At 37.3% G+C, this 21,265-nt stretch overlaps 1 protein-coding gene across 1 annotated transcript in view; it reads left to right on the forward strand.

Moving 5' to 3' along the window:
• The window catches only part of HCN1 (hyperpolarization activated cyclic nucleotide gated potassium channel 1), a 197,192-nt gene that overhangs the window by 166,375 nt on the left and 9,552 nt on the right, over positions 1–21,265 (forward strand). The window contains exon 6 of the mRNA XM_027880861.1: positions 9,893–10,133. Coding sequence (XP_027736662.1) covers positions 9,893–10,133 — 241 coding nt within the window. The remainder of the gene's footprint in view (positions 1–9,892; positions 10,134–21,265) is intronic.

The raw sequence follows: 21,265 nt of genomic DNA on the forward strand, positions 1-21,265 counted from the left end.
GACTTGCTGGCACATACACACAAACACGTGTGCAAGATGAGTATTTGAGAAGAATATTATATAATACTTTGTTGATATTTTCACATCACAGTAAGTACATATATTGCATTAGGTACTTCACTATGGTCTTTCTGTTGCTACTGTTGCCATATGTCTTAACACATATTTCCTATGCCACCCAGTCTATATTTATAATATATTATCTTAAAATTAACTGTAGCTACAAGGGGTATAAGCGCTCTCCTATGATATAAATTCGATATAAAAGATAAATTTATTCATAAAGGTAGAGATGAAGACATAGTCTTAAAATCATTTGGAAATCTTTCTGAATAAATTATAGGAATGTATTTCTTATGGATATAAACTTCAGCCTATGTTTAAGTCACTGTGAGTAATGTAATTATACTTAAACACTATTAACAGTTAAATAAATTTAAAACTCTGGGCAAGCGGATGAACTGAAATTGACATGAAAAAGATTATTTAAGTGTTGTAAAGAATCTGGAACTTCCAATGCACCTGCATCCTGTGGCTGCCTGTCTCATCCATGGATGCTAATGGCAGTTCCTGAATGCTCTGCTGTCATTAGGCCCCCTTGCTTTTAGTGCATGTCTATTCCTGTAGGGAAAGCATAAGCACGGCTATTTAAGGCCTCATTGTTTGCATTCAGAGAGCAAACAGAGCAACTGTAAATGTAGATGGCTATAGGTATCCCCCTTGATTTCTCATTTATTATTTATATAGCTGCTTCCTCTCCCTGCTCTGTAGAACAAAGCTTTTCAGGATGTAGAAATGCTGAGAATGTCCTGTGCATCCTTGATCTGTCAAATCTTGACCATGATTTGGCCTCTAGTCGTAGTGTGACTTTTTTTTGTTACTCTGGTACCATGCCATTATTTAGTGTGTCTGCCTACTGAATACTTTAAGGTCTGACGCATTACTTTTATTCTATCTGTTACTACTAATTCACATTGACTAGTCTGCTCCTGCCAGTTTGCCTTCTCTTTCCTCCACATGATCTACTACCGAGGCTGTTTTTGCTGTCATCATTTGCACTCCTCAGAATTTATTCCACTCTTTACAACCTCTCTTGCGATTTATTCATTTCTTTCCCCTGCAGCTACCAATATTAGACAAAGTGGTACTCTCAAGCAAATTCTGTCTTGAGGGCTGTCTGGCTGACACTCTGCTAAGTTATTCCCAGAAACTTCATCTCCATTTTTATGAACTGATGATATCTTTTCTGGAGCTAGCTCTCCAAGTCTCACCCTTGCAACTGAGCATCTTCCTCATGTTTCACTGTAAAACAGGGCTCTAAAATCAGCACTTTCAGTATTTTTATATTTCTGCGTGCTTGGGCTCTGGTGCAGCGGCCAGAATGTGGGTCATGAGCTCCTTACACCTGTGATGCAAGTTGTTACTCACAACATAACATCACTGAGCCCTTGCACCTGATTCTGCTCCAGCACCCTTGTCAGTAGTTTCCTTTAGAAGGCAAATTGAAATGGTCATACAATTAACTTGTCCCAGTTAACATTGCAAAGCAGTGATGAAGGCTGATTCAGAATTAGAAAGGGATTCTGCATCCTCCTTATCTTTCTTTTTATAGCCTTCTGTTATATATAGATGAGTTCATCTATAGCTGGCATTATAAATATTCTAGCACGTACACACAGGCATTTAGGATCCTGTCACACATTTGTCTAAGAAATCTAAATAAATGTCATTGTTTACAAAAGCTCTTTTTTACCACTTTAAGATGTGGCATATACATAGTGTAAGGATTTTTAAATTTTTTGTTAGGTAAAGTTAGGAATTTGATGTTTCTCCCATATAACACAGAGTAGGCCTTCACTGAATAGTTATAAATCAAATTAGATGCAAACTGAAATGCACTTAAAAACACTAAATATAATTTCAATGTGGATATTTCAAGCTCAGCCAACTGGGAAATCCCAGATATATCCAGTATAATCACTAAGATTTAATTTAAGCCACTTAATAAATTTATAGAGAGAGCCTTTGAACCAATGGGCTTTTAATTCATAATAAGAAGAGTAAGTGTTAACCTAGCAATTAACAAGCATTTCTCATCCAGAGCTCTTCGAGAGCTGTAAAATAAGTCAGTGAACACATTACCACTAATTTTTCAATGACTGTTTTCCTGGTTGTTGTTGCTATTGTGTCAGCTAAACCTTACACATTGTGTGTAGATAAAGCGCATTCTCTTGAGAATTTCCTTCTTGCTGTCTCAGTTATTTTGGCCATTTGGGCTGCAGTACACAGGGGACTAAAGAGGAGAGCAGGAGACAAAGAGGGAGAGATGGAATGGCAGAAGGAATTCCTTGCCTATTGCAGAGCACACAATAAACTCTCCATGGAAGAATTCCCAGCTTCAGCTTCTGATCTTGATCAAAAAAGCGCAAATCAGAAATAAGTCAATGCAAAAATTTAGATCCAAGCCATATTTTTTATTTTCTTTCAAGGTATATTTATATTTTCCTGCCAACTAGTTTTTTGTTTCAGTACTTTTTTTTAGCCCCAGTCAGCCCCATGATAGTTTCAAACATAGGGATTTTTTTCCTCCCTGCTTTCACCCACAAGTTACTCTCTTCTTGGCTTTCTCTTTCTTCAGCGAGGGAAACTGTTCAGACTTTTCATGCTGTTCTGAATTCTAACAGACAAATTTTACACAACAAAGCATGCCAGTGAATGTATTTTACCTAATAATTCACACAAATGTAACTTGGGCTGCCTTTGTGAAACTGCACTTTTTCCTCCTCTTTTTCTTACTCTCATGCACAATTACTCTTTCTTGGTATCAGGTGAATCAAGCACTGTCCTGAGAACAGCAGCACTCTTTCCAGCACTATTATAAGACAAAAACCTCTTTTTTGGTGGCAATCAGGTGAAATCTCACTCACTTTGGTAAATATAAGAGGTACTCTTCATTCAGCAAACCTCTAAGTAGCAATTGAGCTGTTTTTTTGGGGGAGGATATAGTATTTTAAAACTAGTAGCTGCTACACAGATTACATACAAGATCAAACACAGATTGATTGGTGTTGGCAAGTTTCACCACTTGAGTTTCAGTACGAATGCACAATAATGAAAGTGGTTTCTAGAAACAGCTAGAAGTGGTGACTTCTAGCTTCGAAAGACAGTGGAAAAGCATTGCTACAGTAGACACAAACCTGTGAGCAAGCAGACTAGACAAAGTTTTGTGATTGTTAACAAAACTTTCTCCTGTTTCTTAATTGCTGTTTTAGAAAAACATGAAGTGTGCTTCGTTAATTGTACAGCAAATATGTCTAACTCATTCCACTTATCCATGTACTGACAAAAATTCTGATATGTATACCAATAGAATATGGATACCAATAGAATTTTTTCAACTTCATGTCTCTTAGGATTCACTTTCTGCCACAGTATGAAAATACTTATGTTTACATCTGTAGTCTCACTGGTATAATGGAGCAACTTCAATATTTAAAATACCTACTAAATGAAGGTTTCAGTTTTAATTGCCCCTGCCCAAGATATTTTTTATTAAATACTATACGGTATTAGCGAGTATAACACTCCAGTGTACACACACAAATAAGAATGAAGTTATTTGGTTACTCAGGTGCAGAAAGCTGAAACAGTAATTGTTAAATACTTTTGCAAATTGCAGCTTCTTTATTCAATTAATAAAAGGGAACATTTTCCACAGCAACTGTTGTTATGATACAGCACTAACTCGATACCACCTTCTGTAATGAACTTGGGTGTTTTTTACTAAGAGCATTCACAAAATTTGTTCAGCAGAACAGTTCATAAGTTAAAACCTTCAGGAAGTAGAGATTGGTCAGTCGGCCCAAACTTTAAGTATTTATCTGAATTATCAGGACTTCTCAACATTTTGAAATTAGACTAGCTATGTCTCTGTTACAAACTGCTTTGAAACATGGCCTGCATTGCTGCTCCCATTTTAAAGCCTCTCATCTTTTTTCCCAGCTGGAAACTAAACTTAAATAGCATAGAACATTTCAGAACTTTGAATAAGATGAAAGCTAAATTCCTTTTTAAAATGGTTAAAGAATGGATGTTGTGTAGTTAAAGTTGTGTGAATGAAAGGATGCATAGAGAGTGTCTTTATTCATTCTTTTGCTCTTTTTTAATCTTCTAAATATAATGGACAATCCAAAGAGAAGCTTGAGATGCATAGAACTGCTTTTCCTTAAGCTCCATTAAATCTATTAACAACCTGGGGAAAAGACGGATATCATTCATAAGACTGACATTACTGGAGGTTTGGTTTAACCATTCTGTCTCAAAAGGATTATTCTGTCTGCATTTGAATTTCATGCAATAATAATACTGAAGCATAAAAAAATGCATATAAGGACTTGAATTGAAAATTCTAATCAAGAAAGGAATGACAGAAAAGTATGCAGAAGGCCAATATTTAATCAAAAATCAAGAAAATATAATTGCTCAAATCTATATCTCTTCTGATTGCAAATGCATTAAAAAGATTGCTTTCTCTTAGGAGACAACAATACTAGCTACCATATGCTCTCTGTAGGGTTGACTTGTCTTAACCTGAGCTAGAGAAGGAAAAAAAAAACCTTCTTTGACTCAGTGCTGGTAGAATCCAAGCAAGGAATCTCATTCGTTATTTGGCTGGAAAGCCTATTTATTCATTCTTCATTTTGCCTGCCTTATCTCACAACTGGCTGACAAATTTGCTGCATTTTGATAACCAAGACTGGAGGTCTTGGGTATTGGAGGGTCTTGAAAATGTAAATAGACAGGTTGACCACTGGATTTCAAGGCAATTGAGATCCCATGAACTGTCTTTGCCTCAGAGTTTTTTTCAGGTTTTGTGCTTTGTCTGTAGGTCAAATATGTAGGCTACCTCAGAGCAAAGCATTCTTGGGCTTTAAAATCTATAACCAAAAGGGCTAAACAGGGAGGTTTGCTAAAACGTACACATAAAATATCCAGAAACACTAACAGAATGACAAAATACCAAGTAATGAAGAAAAAAGAATACTGTTTCCTGATACAGCTCTGGACTAAATAATAGTGTCTAAGAGTTACCATATTTGTTAGTAAAATTTAAGCAGAATCTCTATATTGAAATTGATCACTGTAATTGAAAAATGGAAAATCATGTCAATCCCACTCAAAGAGAAAAAATGTACATAGTCATTATTACTTACATGAAAGGCCTCTGAGCAAAATTTATTTTAAAATAATAAACTCTGTACGGAGGATTAAACAGAATGTGTCCAAGCAATTTAAACAATCTCACATGCACCAGAAATGAAGAATATTGCATCCCGTTGCCACATGTAGATTTTTTGGCATTTAACAAGTTGTTAGATAATGATGTAGTCATTCCCTCAGTGGGGTACTAATCCTAGCCCTCCTGATTGCCTGCTGTCATAAAACCTGTGAGAACTTAGTATCAGTGAGATGCCTTCTTTCTGCCAAACTTGACTATAATTGACCAATGGGTTAAAAAATTACAGGAAATCATAATCACATACAGAATATGACTCCTCAAAACTGGGTTTAAATATATCTAGCCTGTTCACACAGCCCCAAATCCCTAAAAGTAATGCTTTTTCCTATAGGTCTCTCTAAATGATGCTTCTTTTATCTGTGAGTTATTTCGTACAGGAAAAAAATAGCTTTCTCAGTAAAGTGATTTCTTCCTTTCAATCATCAGGAAATTGAGACTGATTTAGTTTCTCATCCCTCGAAAGCACAGTGTAAAGGAAGAAAAACACTCAGGAAAAAAAATGTTCCTTGTTACAGTTATACACTACATTTTTGCAATAGAACATAGAAATGACCTAACAAAGCTAAGTTATTTTTTCTACATAGTCAGAAATGGACTTTGGTGGCCTACATATAAGGACATAGTTTGTAGATGTTAGTAGCTTTTACTAGCTCAGTTGGATTATTGAGAAAAAGTAAAGAATGTTTCAGGCATACAGATCTTTCTTGCCTTTTTTTATAGCAAAGGCATTTTCTAGTTAGTCTAACTAAAAGTATTACTTCCAGCTAAAAATCTTCTGGAGAAAAAGTCCTAAAAAAATCTACAGATGCCATCAAAGAACCCCAATCACAGTTAGGACAGCCTTGTGACTACTTCTGTAACATCTTGAGATGCTTCAGAGCAGTCATCAAGAAATATTGAACAAAGTGATAATATCTGATGCTTTAACACCAGCTTAAAAAAATCTCCAGGAAGATCAAGATGAATAATAAAACTAATACACTACAAAGGAGCAGGTGTCAGTGTAATTACCTTACCAATCCCTTATACAAAGCAGATCACTGCATCCCCAACTTGTGTAATGGAGACCAATACTTGGACTAGTTCAACACTTGCTCCATGTAGGTCTGAATCATTTTTGCCCTTTAACCACTTCAGCTATATAATGCACTCTTAGTCCTTTCATCGGGCTTCATTTGGTATTTTCTTCCCTAATCCTTTCCTCAGGCTTCATTTGGTATTTTTGTCAAGTAGAGGTGAGACAAAATCATTATTATTTAATTCAGTTAAGATATATTGGGCAGCATAGTCTGATTCCAATCTAGCTCCAAAGAATTAAAAATATATATATGAATGAAAATTTTTTCTCTGCACAAAGTGTCAACTCTTAATTTATCAGTTTGTTTTTGTTACCTCTCTTTTAAAACTTTTTCTCCTAGTACTTTCTGAGTTACATAAAACACTTTCATAATCTTTACTGTTTCTTTCTTCCCAAGATGGCATTTAAAGTAATACACAAGAATCTGAAATTGCAGCACTGCCTGTGATTAAGACTCAGGGAAATGTATTTTAGTTGCTTTGAATGATCTCATATTTAAATAAAAGAACACTTTAAAGAAAAACAAAGCACTTAGAAATGACACATTTCTTTCTCCCTCAGTAATTTTCCACCTTCTAACATCTTAAAGAAGGAAGGTTTGCACTTTAGCACAAACTTTCACAGAAAACTAATCAACAAAATGAATGCATTACTAGGATATAACAGCTGAAATTACCACAGCAGGGTGGTTTTGTAGCTATGTTTGTACCTTCATTAGGCAACACTGGCTGAGCAGGATAATGTGTGTGTATACGTGAGCACATCCAGATATAGATTTCATAATGAAGAGAAAGGTGGGCAGAAGATTGAGCCATAAGAGGACATGAGATTCCAAGAGTGAAAATTCTATTTCCAGGATGCGTTTTGTTGGAATTCCCAAGATGAGATGCATTCCTCTCTGGTTGGGCTGGACTGGCTTTGCACAGAGGAGTCATGCAGATCTGAATTCTCCCCTCTCTCTATATCACGCTCTGTCTTATGGTACTGTTAAATATATGTTACTGATAACTTCTCTTTTTTCCAATTTCTCTCGTTTACTTCATCTGCCCTACTTCCCAGCTTTCACTTCAGACATCTATTTTCCAGGTTTTGTTCTCCCATGCTCTCACTTTCTCAAGCAATTTCCATTTCTCAATCTGTTTTGAAAGTCAAGCTTTCTGCCTTCTTTTATTTTTTAATTTTTCTAGGTCTTTGTGTTCCTTCTTTTTCTTTTCTTCCCTTTCTCTCTTTCTCAGTACTACTCCACCTAGGTCTATTTTACTCTCTTTCTAATTTGACTTGAGTTGAACTTCCTACTCTCCCAGCTTTTTTCATGCTTCCCCACCAGCTTCTATATAATTTCCAGTCAATTTTTACTTTCTTTAGTAATTTCCTTTCTCTGCCTCCTGGGCATGCAAGACAAGCTATTCACTTTCAGAAACAGAAAACAAGCAGCAAGCCTGCTGAAAAGTCCCTGAGCAAGGCAAGACAAGTAATAGTTATTGCCAGCATCAGCCAAGACTGCAGTAAGGCTGTCTCATAGGAGCTGAGGATTTAGTCTGGGACTCCTCCTGTGATGCCACCATGCTGCTAGCAATGGGAGAAGAGAATAACTTTTCTTTGGGGAAGAGGTGGTGGCTGAAGCTTTACTAAGAAATTTAGTGTTTAAACAAGAAGGAAAACAATCTTTTCCCCATCCTTTAGAAAAGACAGCCAGTTGGAATCTCAGTATGATATTTATTCCCTCATACTTATACTTAGAGGGGTAGCCTGGGATTACCCCTCTTGACTTAATGACACAGCAGTATTCACTGATTTGAATGCCACCTATCTGGTAGTTCACACCTTGCAGTGCTGTTGCTTGAGGTAATTCTTGGATTCAGGCAAACAGCAAATATCTTGCATTAAAATTACCACGTGTTTTTACAAGGAAGATTAGTTTGTGGGGTGTCTGGTGATACATTTTTCCTGGTTATTTTTTGAAGTTCCACTGGATTTATTTGTAAAGGATGTGATAGCTCAGGGAAAGGTGGTTGTTTCTTCACTCTCTTCACTCTTCATGCCTTATTAACTAACGGCTTCCCTTCAAAGGGGAGATTCCCAGTTTTTCTCAGATGCAAGGGGACTGATTTTAAGAACCAACTATGGTTCTGTTGTTTATGCTGTGGAATTACCTTCTCCACCATGTTTGCAAGCAGGATATTACATTGTTGGGCTGTGAGAAGATCTGTGGATAAGTACAGCCAAGCTTCATGCTCAGAGAGCTGTCTGCATGGGATATATGAGATATATGAGACAGCAGATGCATTGAAGGTTGAAAAAGCCACTTCCAGCAGAAGTGCAATGGGTCTCAGTCAAGGAAATGAGAGCACTCGTAGGTGGGATGTCTCCTCTACATCAGTCTCAGAGCCTTGGTTTGGTGTAAGAAATCCTAGGGGTACTCCACTGACAATAAAATCATATTTAGTTTTAAAAAGCAGTTATGCAATTGCTGGTTATATTTTTCTTTTATTTGCTTTGTGTGCATTTATATACAGATGATTATACTTGCTCTTCCTGTCATGCTGGGTTTGTTATCTCCACGGATGTTGTCTGCCTGAGCCCCTCTCTATGTGTAATAGCGGTTAGTCTCAACTCTTCAATACACTGTTAAATCTGTAATGGCAACTGACTATGTAATTTCTTAACAAAATGTAAGGTTTGCAAGAATGAGCTTGAAAATATTTCAGAAATTGTTTTTGGGGTGTTTGTTGGTTGTTTTGGTTGGTTTTGGCGGGGGGTTTTTTGTTGGTTTTGGTTTTTGGTGTGTTTTGTTTTTCTTTTTTTTTTTTAAAGCAAGGACACTTATAGCCTTTTGGTACTAATATTTTCATGCAGATGTGCTCATAGTTGGCCCTGTAAATATAAGCGCTCTTGGTGGGAGAAACCCTTAAGGCCTTAGGAAAAGAGTAGTGCTTTCTGCACATAGGGGTCTACTATATAACCAGTTCTTTGAAGGACAGAAATGTATGCCTGTGTGTTTATAAAATGTATTAAAAACTGGGAAGGAAATTTTTCTGGTGATTTCAACTAGCTAACTGTGATGCACATTTATATTGCCACTGGATAAGTTCAGAACAGAAAGATATTACTGGTGTATAATCTGAAAACACAGGGCTTACGTAACTTCATAACTTAATATAGTTATTGCAACACCTAATCTTGTTGTCAGGCAGAGTAATACCTATTTAATTTTTATCTTTCTGTCATATTTTCCCCTTTAATTCCAATATGAATAATAAATAACATGTGAAAATTCACCAGAAGAAGACAGCCTTTAACCTCAGAAATACAAGTCAGACTGCACTGATGTTTTAATCACTTCACTAGAAACAGAGGAAAATATTTTATAAATAGGCACTGAAAGAGACACAGAAATATCCAGTATGAGCTTAAAGACATTCTTTGCGAAGAAAGCAGAAAGTCTTTTTTTGAATGCCCATCGTATTTTACATATTTACTGACCATTATTATCATGATGTTTCCTTCCTATTTAGGAGATTGTCAACTTCAACTGTCGGAAGCTGGTTGCTACAATGCCTCTTTTTGCTAATGCAGACCCAAATTTTGTGACTGCCATGCTAAGCAAGCTGCGATTTGAGGTGTTCCAGCCTGGAGACTATATTATCCGAGAAGGGGCTGTGGGTAAAAAGATGTATTTCATTCAACATGGTGTTGCTGGTGTCATCACCAAATCCAACAAGGAGCTGAAGCTGACAGATGGCTCTTACTTTGGAGGTAAGTAGAAAAAAATGAATGATAACACTGGAGTGAACGCACTAGAACAAAATATGTGCAGAAAACAGACAAAAAGAGACTTCAGAATAAGTCTACTAAGTGTCTCTTGCCTAGACAATTCAGACTGCATTAAAAGGTATGCAAAATATTTCTGAATAAGTCATTTAGAGTCTGCTTACTGTTGTGAGGACAGTATTAAAGATGCAGAATTTTGAAGTTATTTTAAATTAAGAGCACTGTTATTTAACAGACAATATTTAAATAAAAATATAATCATTTACATGGTAATTTTATAGCTTTTTAAAGGTAAAATTGGCAGGATTAATCTTTGAAAAAGGGTAACTTTTTTTAAATCATAAATTTAAAGGTAAAAATCATATTAACATTTGCAAAATTAGTCAATTGATAAAAGAGCAATTTTACATGGAATATTTTGTAATTCACAAATATTTCAAGTTGTTATTAGTGCTTTTTCACTGAATTTTAGCACACAGCAACGTTTATTCTTCTGGTATATATTATAAGAAATTTGACTCATCTGACTAGGTAGGTCTCTAACAGATGTATATTAATAAAAACAAGGCATGGATTTTAATCCTAATTAAATTAATCTGGTAATCCTAATGAAAATAGCTTTTTTTTTTAGATGAAGAAATCTGAATATTTATATTTGGATGAAAGCAATTTTTTTTTTATACCTAATAATAGACAGATATAAAAAAAGTTGTTCCTTATGACTGCAGATTGTCTTTGTGCAATACTATAGGCATCTGCTTCCATAAGCAGCAGCAAGGCTGGTTTTCAGAAGCTAATTGAACATTTGTGTTACCACTGCTGTCCATGAAGCTGGTCATTTTATCAATTTTCTGTTGAATTCCACGAATCATCCCAGAAATGAGCCGTAACCCTTTCAGAAAATGTTCAATTGAAAGCCTAATCAGTGCCATTTAGCTGGTATACAGAGGGGGGAAGCTTAGGAAAGTGAATTGGGCTCAGTGTTTGAATTGGGCTATATAGTTATTTAACTAATCCCATTTTAGAATAATACCCCAAAGCAACTCCTACTGATCTGGCCAGCAGACCTTGTCACTCTGCAGTAGCCTCTGCAAGGTGATTTGTATCACATCAGTATTTGTAGAAGCACTTCTGTAAAAGAGGTCCTGTGCTTATCCCACAGGATTAAAGTGTAGATTGTGAAGACAGGCGATTAAGCAGAAAGAGAAGGTAAATGCTGAGGATGAAGAAACAGAGCAACCTTGGTGTTGGTCTCCTCTATGCTTAGCAGTGCCCTAGTTTATGAAAATGAGTTTGCAAGAGCCTGCGTGCTGAATTTGGCCATAATACTCCTCTGAACCAGAGAGGATCAGAGGAGATTGCACATGAAAGTATTTTACATAACTGTCAGCCTGTTGTTGCAGTGCAAACAACTATTTAGCTCATCCTGTTCATCCACTACCCTTCTTAACAGGAATGCAGGCAAAAAAATAAGCTCCTTGCAATATCCAGACACCACAAGAACTTACTACACTGCATACCAAAGCACTTTTGCTCATCTAAATTGCAGCTGGGATGAGACAGGTGGTGTAAAAATGGGTGCAAATGCATCCAAAGCCTGAAAGCTGCTGGTGCAAATGGAAGGTAATAGCTGCTGCTGTAGCCTTGAGAGGTGAGGAGAGGCAAGGCAAGGTGAGGAAAGGAAAGAAAGGGCAAGTGCACAGGGAGAGAGGACCTGAGAAAGGAAGTACCCTAAGATCCAAAGTGGTGTGATTCAGATCTTTTGTAACAAAACACCATATAGTGCTGTTAATTTCCAGAAGTGTATTTCAGACTCTGGAGAAAAAAGACCTGTTTGGCTCAGAGGAGTTTTGGGAGTGTTCAAGGCCAGGTTGGATTGGGTACTGAGCAATCTGATCTAGTGAATAGCATCCCATCCCATGGCAGGGGGTTGGAATGAGAGGATCTTTAAGGTCACTTCCAACACAAACCATTCTATGATTCTATAATTCTATGGATACAGCTGAAAAGAGAGGACACAAGCTGCTCATCAGGTATCTGTGAATTGAAAAGGTTTGGATTGTGAAAAGCAGAAAATAAAAAATAATTCTAACATTCTCATCTCTCTGGAGAACATGCTCTTTCCCTGAAATGTGTATCAGAATCTGAGTAAAGTTTCCTGACCAAAGCAGACACAGGAAACACTGCAGAGTGGAAGAGCAAGCCTGCATTAAAATCCTAAGATCAATAGTCCCTTTTCTGTCTAATGGAGACATGAAAAATCTGAGGCTGTGGTGCTGTTTAAGAAGAAGATACAACTTATAACCACCGATCTGTATAGCTCCCAGGTCTGACACAATAAATATCAACATTTGTGCTCCCAGGTGAAAGCAAACTGTGGCCTGCACTCTGCTGCCAAGGGAATGGAGAAAAACGCATTAGCAATATCAATAGTGGCATACCACTTTGCTGTCTTGGACTCCAGCTGGTACTGGAGCTCCAACATGTCTGGTACAGCAGCACTCAATTGTGGTGTGACTTCATTCAAGCCACGATAGTCCACTGTCAGTCTCCATTCTCCATCAGATTTACGTACAGGCCAGATAGGGCTGTTGAAGGGTGAGTGTGTTCTGCTGACCATCCCTTGGCTTTCTAACTTCTTGATCATTTTGTGAATGGGGATCACAGCATCTCGGTTTGTCCTGTCGCCTGTGTACAGTTGCAGTGGCTATAGGCACTTGCTGATCTTTGACTCGGAGTAGTCCCACAACAGAAGGGTCTTCTGAGAGGCCAGATAGGGCAGACAATTGCTTGGACTTCTTTTCAGTCACCGTGGTTACACTGAAAGCCCATCGGTACCCCTTTGGGTCTTTGAAGTATTCTCTTTTTAGGTAGTCCATACCAAGAATGCAAGGGGCTTCTGGCCCCGTCACAATGGAATGCTTTTGCCACTGGTCTCCTGTCAAGCTCATATCAGCCTCTACCACTGACAATTCTTGAGACCCTCCGGTCACTCCAGAAATAGAAACAGCCTCCACACTCTTATGCTCCGATGGCATTAAAGTACACTGGGCACCAGTATCCACCAAAGCCCGGTATCTCTGAGGATCCAATGTGCCAGGCCATCGAACCCACACAGCCCAGTAAACCCTATTATCTTCCTGGTCCCTATCCTTCTCCTGGCAGAAGGCAGGGCCCCTCTATTGGTCTTGATCAGAGTATTCATCGTCCGACTTTGACTTTCCCTTCTTAGAAGCTTTCTTGTTATTGTCAAAGCGGACCTCCACCTTTTTGTGTTTCAGGGGTTGCAGAGTATCTGCATCAACCACATAGACAACTTTTTTGTTGTTTTCCTTTTGTTGTAATTCTCGTACTCTGGCCTCAAGTTTGGAAGTGGGTACACCATCCCACTTCTTCATGTTTTCTCCCTTACCACGCAGATAGGACCACAGTTGATTGCGTGATCTCCGTCTGGGGTATCCTCTCCTTCTGCGTGCTAGGAAAGGAGACCGTGAACGAGGCCGGGACCAAGATCGAGGTCAAAATCGTGGTCGAAACCACTTTATTGGTCTGCCTTTATAGTCTCTACAGTCTATGTAGACTCTATCATCTCTATCCCTATAGTCGTCTTCATATCTGAAATATTCATAGGGCCTCTCCATTGTTTCCTTAGGATGGGTAGGTCGGTGTCGGGCATCAGAGGACCTTTCCAAATTTTCTGCTATGGTCCGTATCCATGAACACATGGTGTCCACAGTCGGTTCATCCGTTTTTGGGTTGTATATTGATATTAAGCAGTTGAGGTATGATGCAGGGGCACCTCTAATCACTTGCCTCCACATTGGCTCTGTACATGAAATCTTCTCGGGTTCTAAACAGTCATAGTAATCTGAGTTGCAGTAAATGAGTTCCAGCATAGCTAATTCTCTTAAGTATTGGACGCCTTCTTCTGCGCTCGTCCACTTTTTCGGAGAACTCATTAAGTATTCTTTAAATGGATATTTTTCCCTCACAGCGTGGAGGATTCGGAACCAGAGACTGAGATTGTATGTCTCTCTTGCGATTTCTTGTTCTATTTCACGGTCCTGAGCGAGGGATCCTAGTTGCTGTGCTTCATGACCCTCTAACAAGTGGCTTCTGGCCCCATTATCCCAACATCATACCAGTCAGGTGAGAATTTGTTCACCAGGCCGGCAGCTGTAATCCCGTTGTGCTGTAGAAAACAGCAAACTTTTACTGACTTACCTTAGAATCCCTGTCCATGGTATGCTTAAATGAGTTTTTATAAAAAGGACAGGAATTAGATAAGGAAGAATACATGAAACTAATTTTCACTATATTGCACAGTTATATAGTCATGTCTACATCAGTGAGATTATGTAAGCCACAGTTACCACTGGAGAATTCCAGGATTTTAATACTTTATAGCTTTTATTGGATTTATATTTAATTGGGGCATCTCTCATTTTTTGGAAATGTCTATGGATTTTTTTATATCTTCCTTCATTTTTTCCCTCTGTTTTGTAAACTGATTTCTAGTTCCCCATTATTAGGAATGGGATTGCTTCCCCTTTCAGCATAGCACAGATGCATCTTTTCTCTTTAAAAATACAACAGAAACTTCTTCCACTGACACAGTTTTCATATTAAGGTAAACAAGATTACTCTCAATGGAAATTATCATAGAATGACAGAATCAGAGAATGGCTTGGGTTGAAAGGGACCTTTAAGATCATTTAGTTCCACTCCTCTTGTCATGATCAGGGACACCTTTCACTATACCAGGTTGCTCAGAGCCCTGTCCAACGTGACCTTAAACACTTCCAAAACCTCTCTGGGAAACCTGTTCCAGTGCCTCACCACTCTCATAGTGAAGAATTTCTCCCTAATATCTGATCTAAACCTACTATCTTTCAGTTTGAAGCCATTCCCCCTTGTTCTGTCACTACATGCTCCTGTAAAAAGTACATATCAATCTTTCTTGTAGGCTCCCTTCAGGTACTAGAATACCTCAATTACATCACCCATAATCCTTTTCCAGTCTGAACAAACTCTCTCAGCCTTTCCTCATAGGAGAGGTTCTCCAGCCCTCTAATCATCTTGGTGGCCTCCTTTAGACTTGCTGCAAAAGGTCAATGTCCTTCATGTGCCAGAGACCCCAGAGCTGGATGCAGAGCTCCAGGTGGAGTATCACCAGAGCAGAGCAGAGGGGCAGAATCACCTCCTTGACTTGCTGGCCACACTGCTTTGGATGCAGCCCAGAATATAAACAATTGGCTTCCTGAGCTGTGAGAACACATTGCCAGTTCATGTCTGGCCTCTCATCTACCAGCAACCCCAAGTTCTTCTCTCCAGGGCTGCTCTTGATCTGTTCATCCCGCAGCCTGTGTTAATACCAGAGTTTGCCATGACCCAGGTGCAGAACCTTGTACTTGGTCTTGTTAAACCTCATGAAATTTCAGCTCCCTCTGGATGGCATCCTGTCATTCAGTTGTGTCAACAACACCACTCAGTGTTGTATCATCTGAAAATTTGTGGAGGGTACACTCGATCCCTTCATCTATGTCATTAATGAAGATACAAAACAACACTAGTCCTACTACACACCCCTGAAGGACACCACTTGTCACTGATGTCCATCTGGACTCTGAGCCACTGGCCACTACCTTCTGGATGCAACTGTCCAACCAATTCCTTATCCAAGACAATTATGACCTTCTCCTTCTAGCTGCCTCTGTAGGCATGTGCAATAACATGAATGAAGAAGGTCAGTAGAGAATGAAAGGATAGTCTGGACTATATTAACACATAGGCCAAAACCACAGAGAAGAGGGCGAGGAGCCAGATAGATGTCAACAGAGAGAGGACTCTGTGGGTAGGAGTTAGGTTGTAAGTGGTGCAAAGAAATAAGAGATGGAGGAGCTGACAGTGCAGGGGGAAACACCATGGGCATGAGATTGATGGAAAAAGGAAGAAAATGCAAGGGGCAAGCACATGTCTGAACAACTTTCACAAGCTGGAAAAGAGTGGGAAGTTGTATACACCTATCCCTTTTGAACAAGTAGGACAACTTGACTGCACATGTGTTTGCAGCTAAATTGAGTTGCAATTTTAAGATGAACACTTAAATTCAACACTTCAATTCAGCCTTTCTGGTATGGAGAATAAGAATCAGGAGGCAGGTCAAAAATGTAAGCAAATGTATTTTGAGGATGTTGTGATGGCTAAGTTGTTCAGTTTTTTTTGTTATCTTGTCCATGGTCCTGAGTATCTACAGTTTACTATACTGAAAGTGCAAAAGTCTTTATTAGGTACACAACAATAGATAATGAGAGCTTCCCCCTTTTTTGTTCTCTGTCTCAGTGTGTATTTTGTGTTTCTTTTAAATACCTTGACAGTTCAGTCTCAGTATAATCCAAGTAGTAAGTGAAAGGGAGGAATTGCTAGGTTTCAATCCAACTGAACTGTCTCCTCTCAGAACCAGATGATTGTATTAAAAATTACTCTTCTTGTGACAAAAGAAATTACTGAACAGATTGTGTATTAATTCTTCACTAGGCATATAAAATTCGTAAAATGCAAAGATTTTGATGTCTTTCAAGATGAAGCACAAGAATATGAGTCTTTTGCTTATAGAGATTAGTTCATCATTTACTGGGACTTTACAGAGCAGAATTATTAATGTATGTAATAAGCCTAATACTAATCTAATTTCTAAAAATTATATATATTTATATAATTTATACAAATATATATTGATAGAAACTTACGTAATACCAGTAATGTGAGACAATTCTGATTTTTGCTGTGGTAAATTATTTCAAAATGACTCCATCCATAATAATATTGTATAAGTTGGCCATTCAAAGTCTCTCAGTTAATCACAACAAACATGCAGGAGTGTAATAAAGAGAAGTTTGCTTTAATAAAATAAATCCTTTCAAACAATTTCCTTCCTCTTACTCAGTTGGCTAAGCGTGTGGCTCTTAGGGCTCCTTCAGTTATCTCAGTAAGATCAGGCCCTGCAATTTCTTCTTCCTTTTTACTCCCCAATGCCTTGTGACCCTCCACTTCTGTGCATACTCCTCACCCCAGACCTAGTCTGCTGGTGTTCCCAAGTACTCTGCTACAGACGGCAGTCTCCTCCTTGGGGAACAAAGGAGAAAAGCAGCTTTTGCCACTTGGTGACTCCTCTGAGATTGTTTACCCCTGCAAACATAACAGTTATAGCTGTCCCAAAGCTAATGCAGAGTACTTTGATGAGTGGGCATGGTTTCAAGAAGTCTCCAGCTGCCAGCCCTGCAGAGTCAGAGGAAACACTACGGGCATGCAGTCCTGATTCAGCTGAGCTGCCTTTATGATGAACTGGTGTGATGGAGTGGGCCTGACATGCCTACAAAGGCAAAAAGAGAGAAATAAATCCGGCACTCAACCAGTAAGGCTCAGCACAGCTTACCCAAAGGAGGGTTTCTGGAAACACATTCAGGACTCTGCTGTTACTTCATTTGCTTTCTCGCTGGTGGACAGAGGACTCAGTGTTCACTGTGGTCTCATCCTGCACTTGCTGTAGTCACTGGCACAATTTCTCTCAACCACCAACAACACAAGACTTGTCTCCTTGCTATCTTTTCTGTTCTCCATCTGTTTTCACACCTGTGTTTACATAGGCTTTCCTTCATTCAGTAGCCCAGACATATGTTCTAGGAAATTTAACCCTTTTTCCTTGTTTATAACAGATACAAGGAATGCTGATATTGCTAGGGAAATCCAAACTGAGTGAGTAGGAAGTATAGATATATTTTTATTAATTAGGTCTGGGGTCCCCATGGAGGTTTCATTGTACTAGCAGTTGAGGGAGTTTCCTAATTCCAATAGGTAAGTGTGCAATAATTTATGCTGCCCAATTTGTTATGTATCCATTGCAGATCCCTCTATCCATTGTTTTTTACCCCATTAAAAATCCCAGTGGTATTATTCCACTTGAAGTCAGTAGATAAATCAGGGTTTAGACTAATTAAAACTCATACTCCTTAAAAACATTTGTTTCCTAGCAACTTCCAAGTTTGTTGAACATGAAGAAATGCATATGATTTTTTAAAAAACTCTTTTTATGATGTATATACGAGAGATAATGTGTGTAAAAATGAAAATGTATTGGCCTATCTCTTGCATTGTAATAAGACACAAATACATGTTTTATTTTACTTATTCAAAGGCAGATATCACTGTGTTTCATGTCATTATTCATCTAGCATATTTATATAGAAACCAGATTCTCATTGCCATCTTCCCAGACAGTGTCCCAGAGACATATTACAGCATCTTTCATTTTTTGCTTTGTTTTTTTTTATAACATGCAGTTCATGGAATATTTTCAATTTTAAATGTTTTATTTTGCTTAAATTATTTAATGCAGTTTTAACATTTACCCTTCTGCACTTGAAATTCTAATAAACTGTATCTTGCATTTGCTTCAGCTTGTACAAGGCCAATTAGACAGAACTTCTTTGACCTACCTATTATTTATGGAGCTTTTCCCCCTTTCGGAACAGTAACTGTCAGTGTATTTTAGACCAGTGCAGTGGAAAATAATACCATGGGAAATGTTGAGTCACTTTAGATTATATTTTGCCACTTATTTTTTTCTTGGTACACTTTAAGTGCTTCCTCTTGATAGAATACTTTATGAGATTTGCATTAGAATACTGATTATAAATGGGAAAAATTCTGTTGAAGTGCTCTACATATGGATAATATGATTCGATATATAATGTTACATTTTGAAAAAATACTGCATATGGCTACTCCTTATTCAAGGTAATAGTGGATAAATTCTCTCAATAGTCATGCTATAATCCAAATAACTAATTATAAGTAGTCTCCCTGAGATGTAATTATTCGTATTCTTAATGGCAATGACATAATTAAATCCTGTAAGGGAGCAGGATCTCCAGATCTCCAACCAACTCATTGGTAAAACACTGTTCAGGTGAACAGTATAGAACAGTTTTCTAAAAGTATTATCTACAAGAGAGCATAAAAACTAAATGTCTTTTGGCATAGACTAGTCTACCATTTTGAGGATACAGTTCCTCATGATATTTCCTAATTTCTTGTTTTCCATTGTGTCGTTCTTTCGACATCATGTTTTATACAGAAAACATTACTCAGTCGGCAGGACTTCTTGCTATTCAAACACAAAATTATTTTTAAAATTCCAAGAGACTTTTTAATAAGATGGAATGAAAATAACTTACTCTGGTGTGCTAAAAGGTAGAAGTAGGTTTGGGTTTAGGAGTTTTATTTGTTAGCAAATGAAAATATAAATTTAACAGTATTCGAAATAATAACAAAAGTAATAAGTCTTGCAATCTAAAAAACATAACTAAATTATAATTCTAATTCTGCAAATTCATGAACAGCATAAATTTTTAGATTAGACTTTATATATAAAATAACTAGACACAAGTAAAGCACTTCATAGTATAGCTTGAAAGTCTGAGGTGGACAAAACAGAACAGGATTTGGCAAGTACTTTCAATTTCACAAAGTGGAATTTTAACTAAATATTTGAGTTTAGATTAAATATTTAATCTAAATATTTAATTCAGAACTGACAGTCTCTGATCATTTTTTAAAATAATTTAATGGGAGGAAAAAGAAATGCAGTATTTTTATAGTCCAATTAAATTAATGTTGAATAGTTTAATTTGTAACTGTTGTTGTGTGCCAAACTCCAGATGACAAGAGAATACAGAATTAAAAAACTAAGTGCCTATTTTTTGGGTAGGGAATAAGCATCCATCTGAACAAAACTAGGAGTAAATGAATTACAAAAAATCATTTTTGGCCTTACACACAGCCATTATGAAAAGTAAATCTGTACATAGGCACATTGTCTATGTTTAATTATTATATTTATAAAGAAAATAAAATTAATATTAGTCAAATTATAAGATTTTACAATATCAGAAATAGACTATCTTAGTCTCTCTTGGTGGAAAGAACACTTCATTAAAGTAGAAGAAAGACATATGGATGCAATGTTGTCAATAGCAATGAAGTTCAAATATGCATTTGCACTGCTATTTTGTAAAACTATCCTAAGCTTCTGTTCTATCAAACAGAGATTCCGCAGCAGAATTTGAGTTACCACTAGAAAACAGTAAGGATGTAAGAAATGATAATAAGACTATACCTGACACTTAGTGACATGGTCGGTGGCGTTCAACCAAAGGTTGGACTCTATGATCCCAGAGGTCTTTTCCATCATAATTGATTGTGTGATTCTGTTACTGGTTTTGTTTGCTCTAGTATTGAAAACTTGGCCACAGCTATTTTCAGTACTTTCACAAATCAAAAAGCAAAGACAGATCAGACTGGAAAATAAAATGTCTCTCATGAGATAACTTGCCACATTTTATAAAGACAGCTGTATTCTGGCCATGTATATTTGCCCACCTTTCTTGATTCTGAAAAGAATTCAACCATACTGTCAATATATATTAAGTATATTACATTGAAATATGTTTATTAGTGTATCAGCATTAAATTTACATGAAATAGGATTTAAAACATAGTTACATATGTCTTGTCAAAACATACAAAAACCATTAGAAAATTACTGAAAAGTCAAGGACCTATTGCATCCAAATGTGCCTTGAAATGTAATATATGCTCAAAATGTCTTCTTCCACATCAGCATTTATTTATATCACAATAGATAATACTTTAAGGGCTCTGCCAAATTTTTTTTAATGAACTTCACATGAAAATATTAAGGGACCTGCTCTAGTGTCTCAAAACATCCATGAGTTGCAAGTTATCACACTGCTTTTTTCAGAACTGCTATAAAATAATGTATTAAGATTTATTCAAGGAAACAAACTGACTAAAAGCAAGAGTTACTTCAAGAAACAGGCTTCTCCTAGGTAAGTGCCATAAAAGCTAGGAGCTAGGCAAAGAAAAAACCATACTCTCAGCCTTGTTGGCAAACCCTAAATAAATATGAAGTGTTTTTTAAAATAAGTACTTCTATATAAATTCTATCAAATTTGGAGTCGATGAAAGTTCTTTTCAGATGAATTATTTTTCCTCAAGGGAATTTTTGCTATTTCCTTTGTCAATATTAAATTGAA

This window comes from Empidonax traillii, unplaced genomic scaffold (assembly GCF_003031625.1).
Source record: "Empidonax traillii isolate 1590-97213 ecotype Southwest subspecies unplaced genomic scaffold, ASM303162v1 scaffold77:size1270838, whole genome shotgun sequence".
In the NCBI taxonomy this organism is placed as follows: Eukaryota; Metazoa; Chordata; class Aves; order Passeriformes; family Tyrannidae; genus Empidonax; species Empidonax traillii.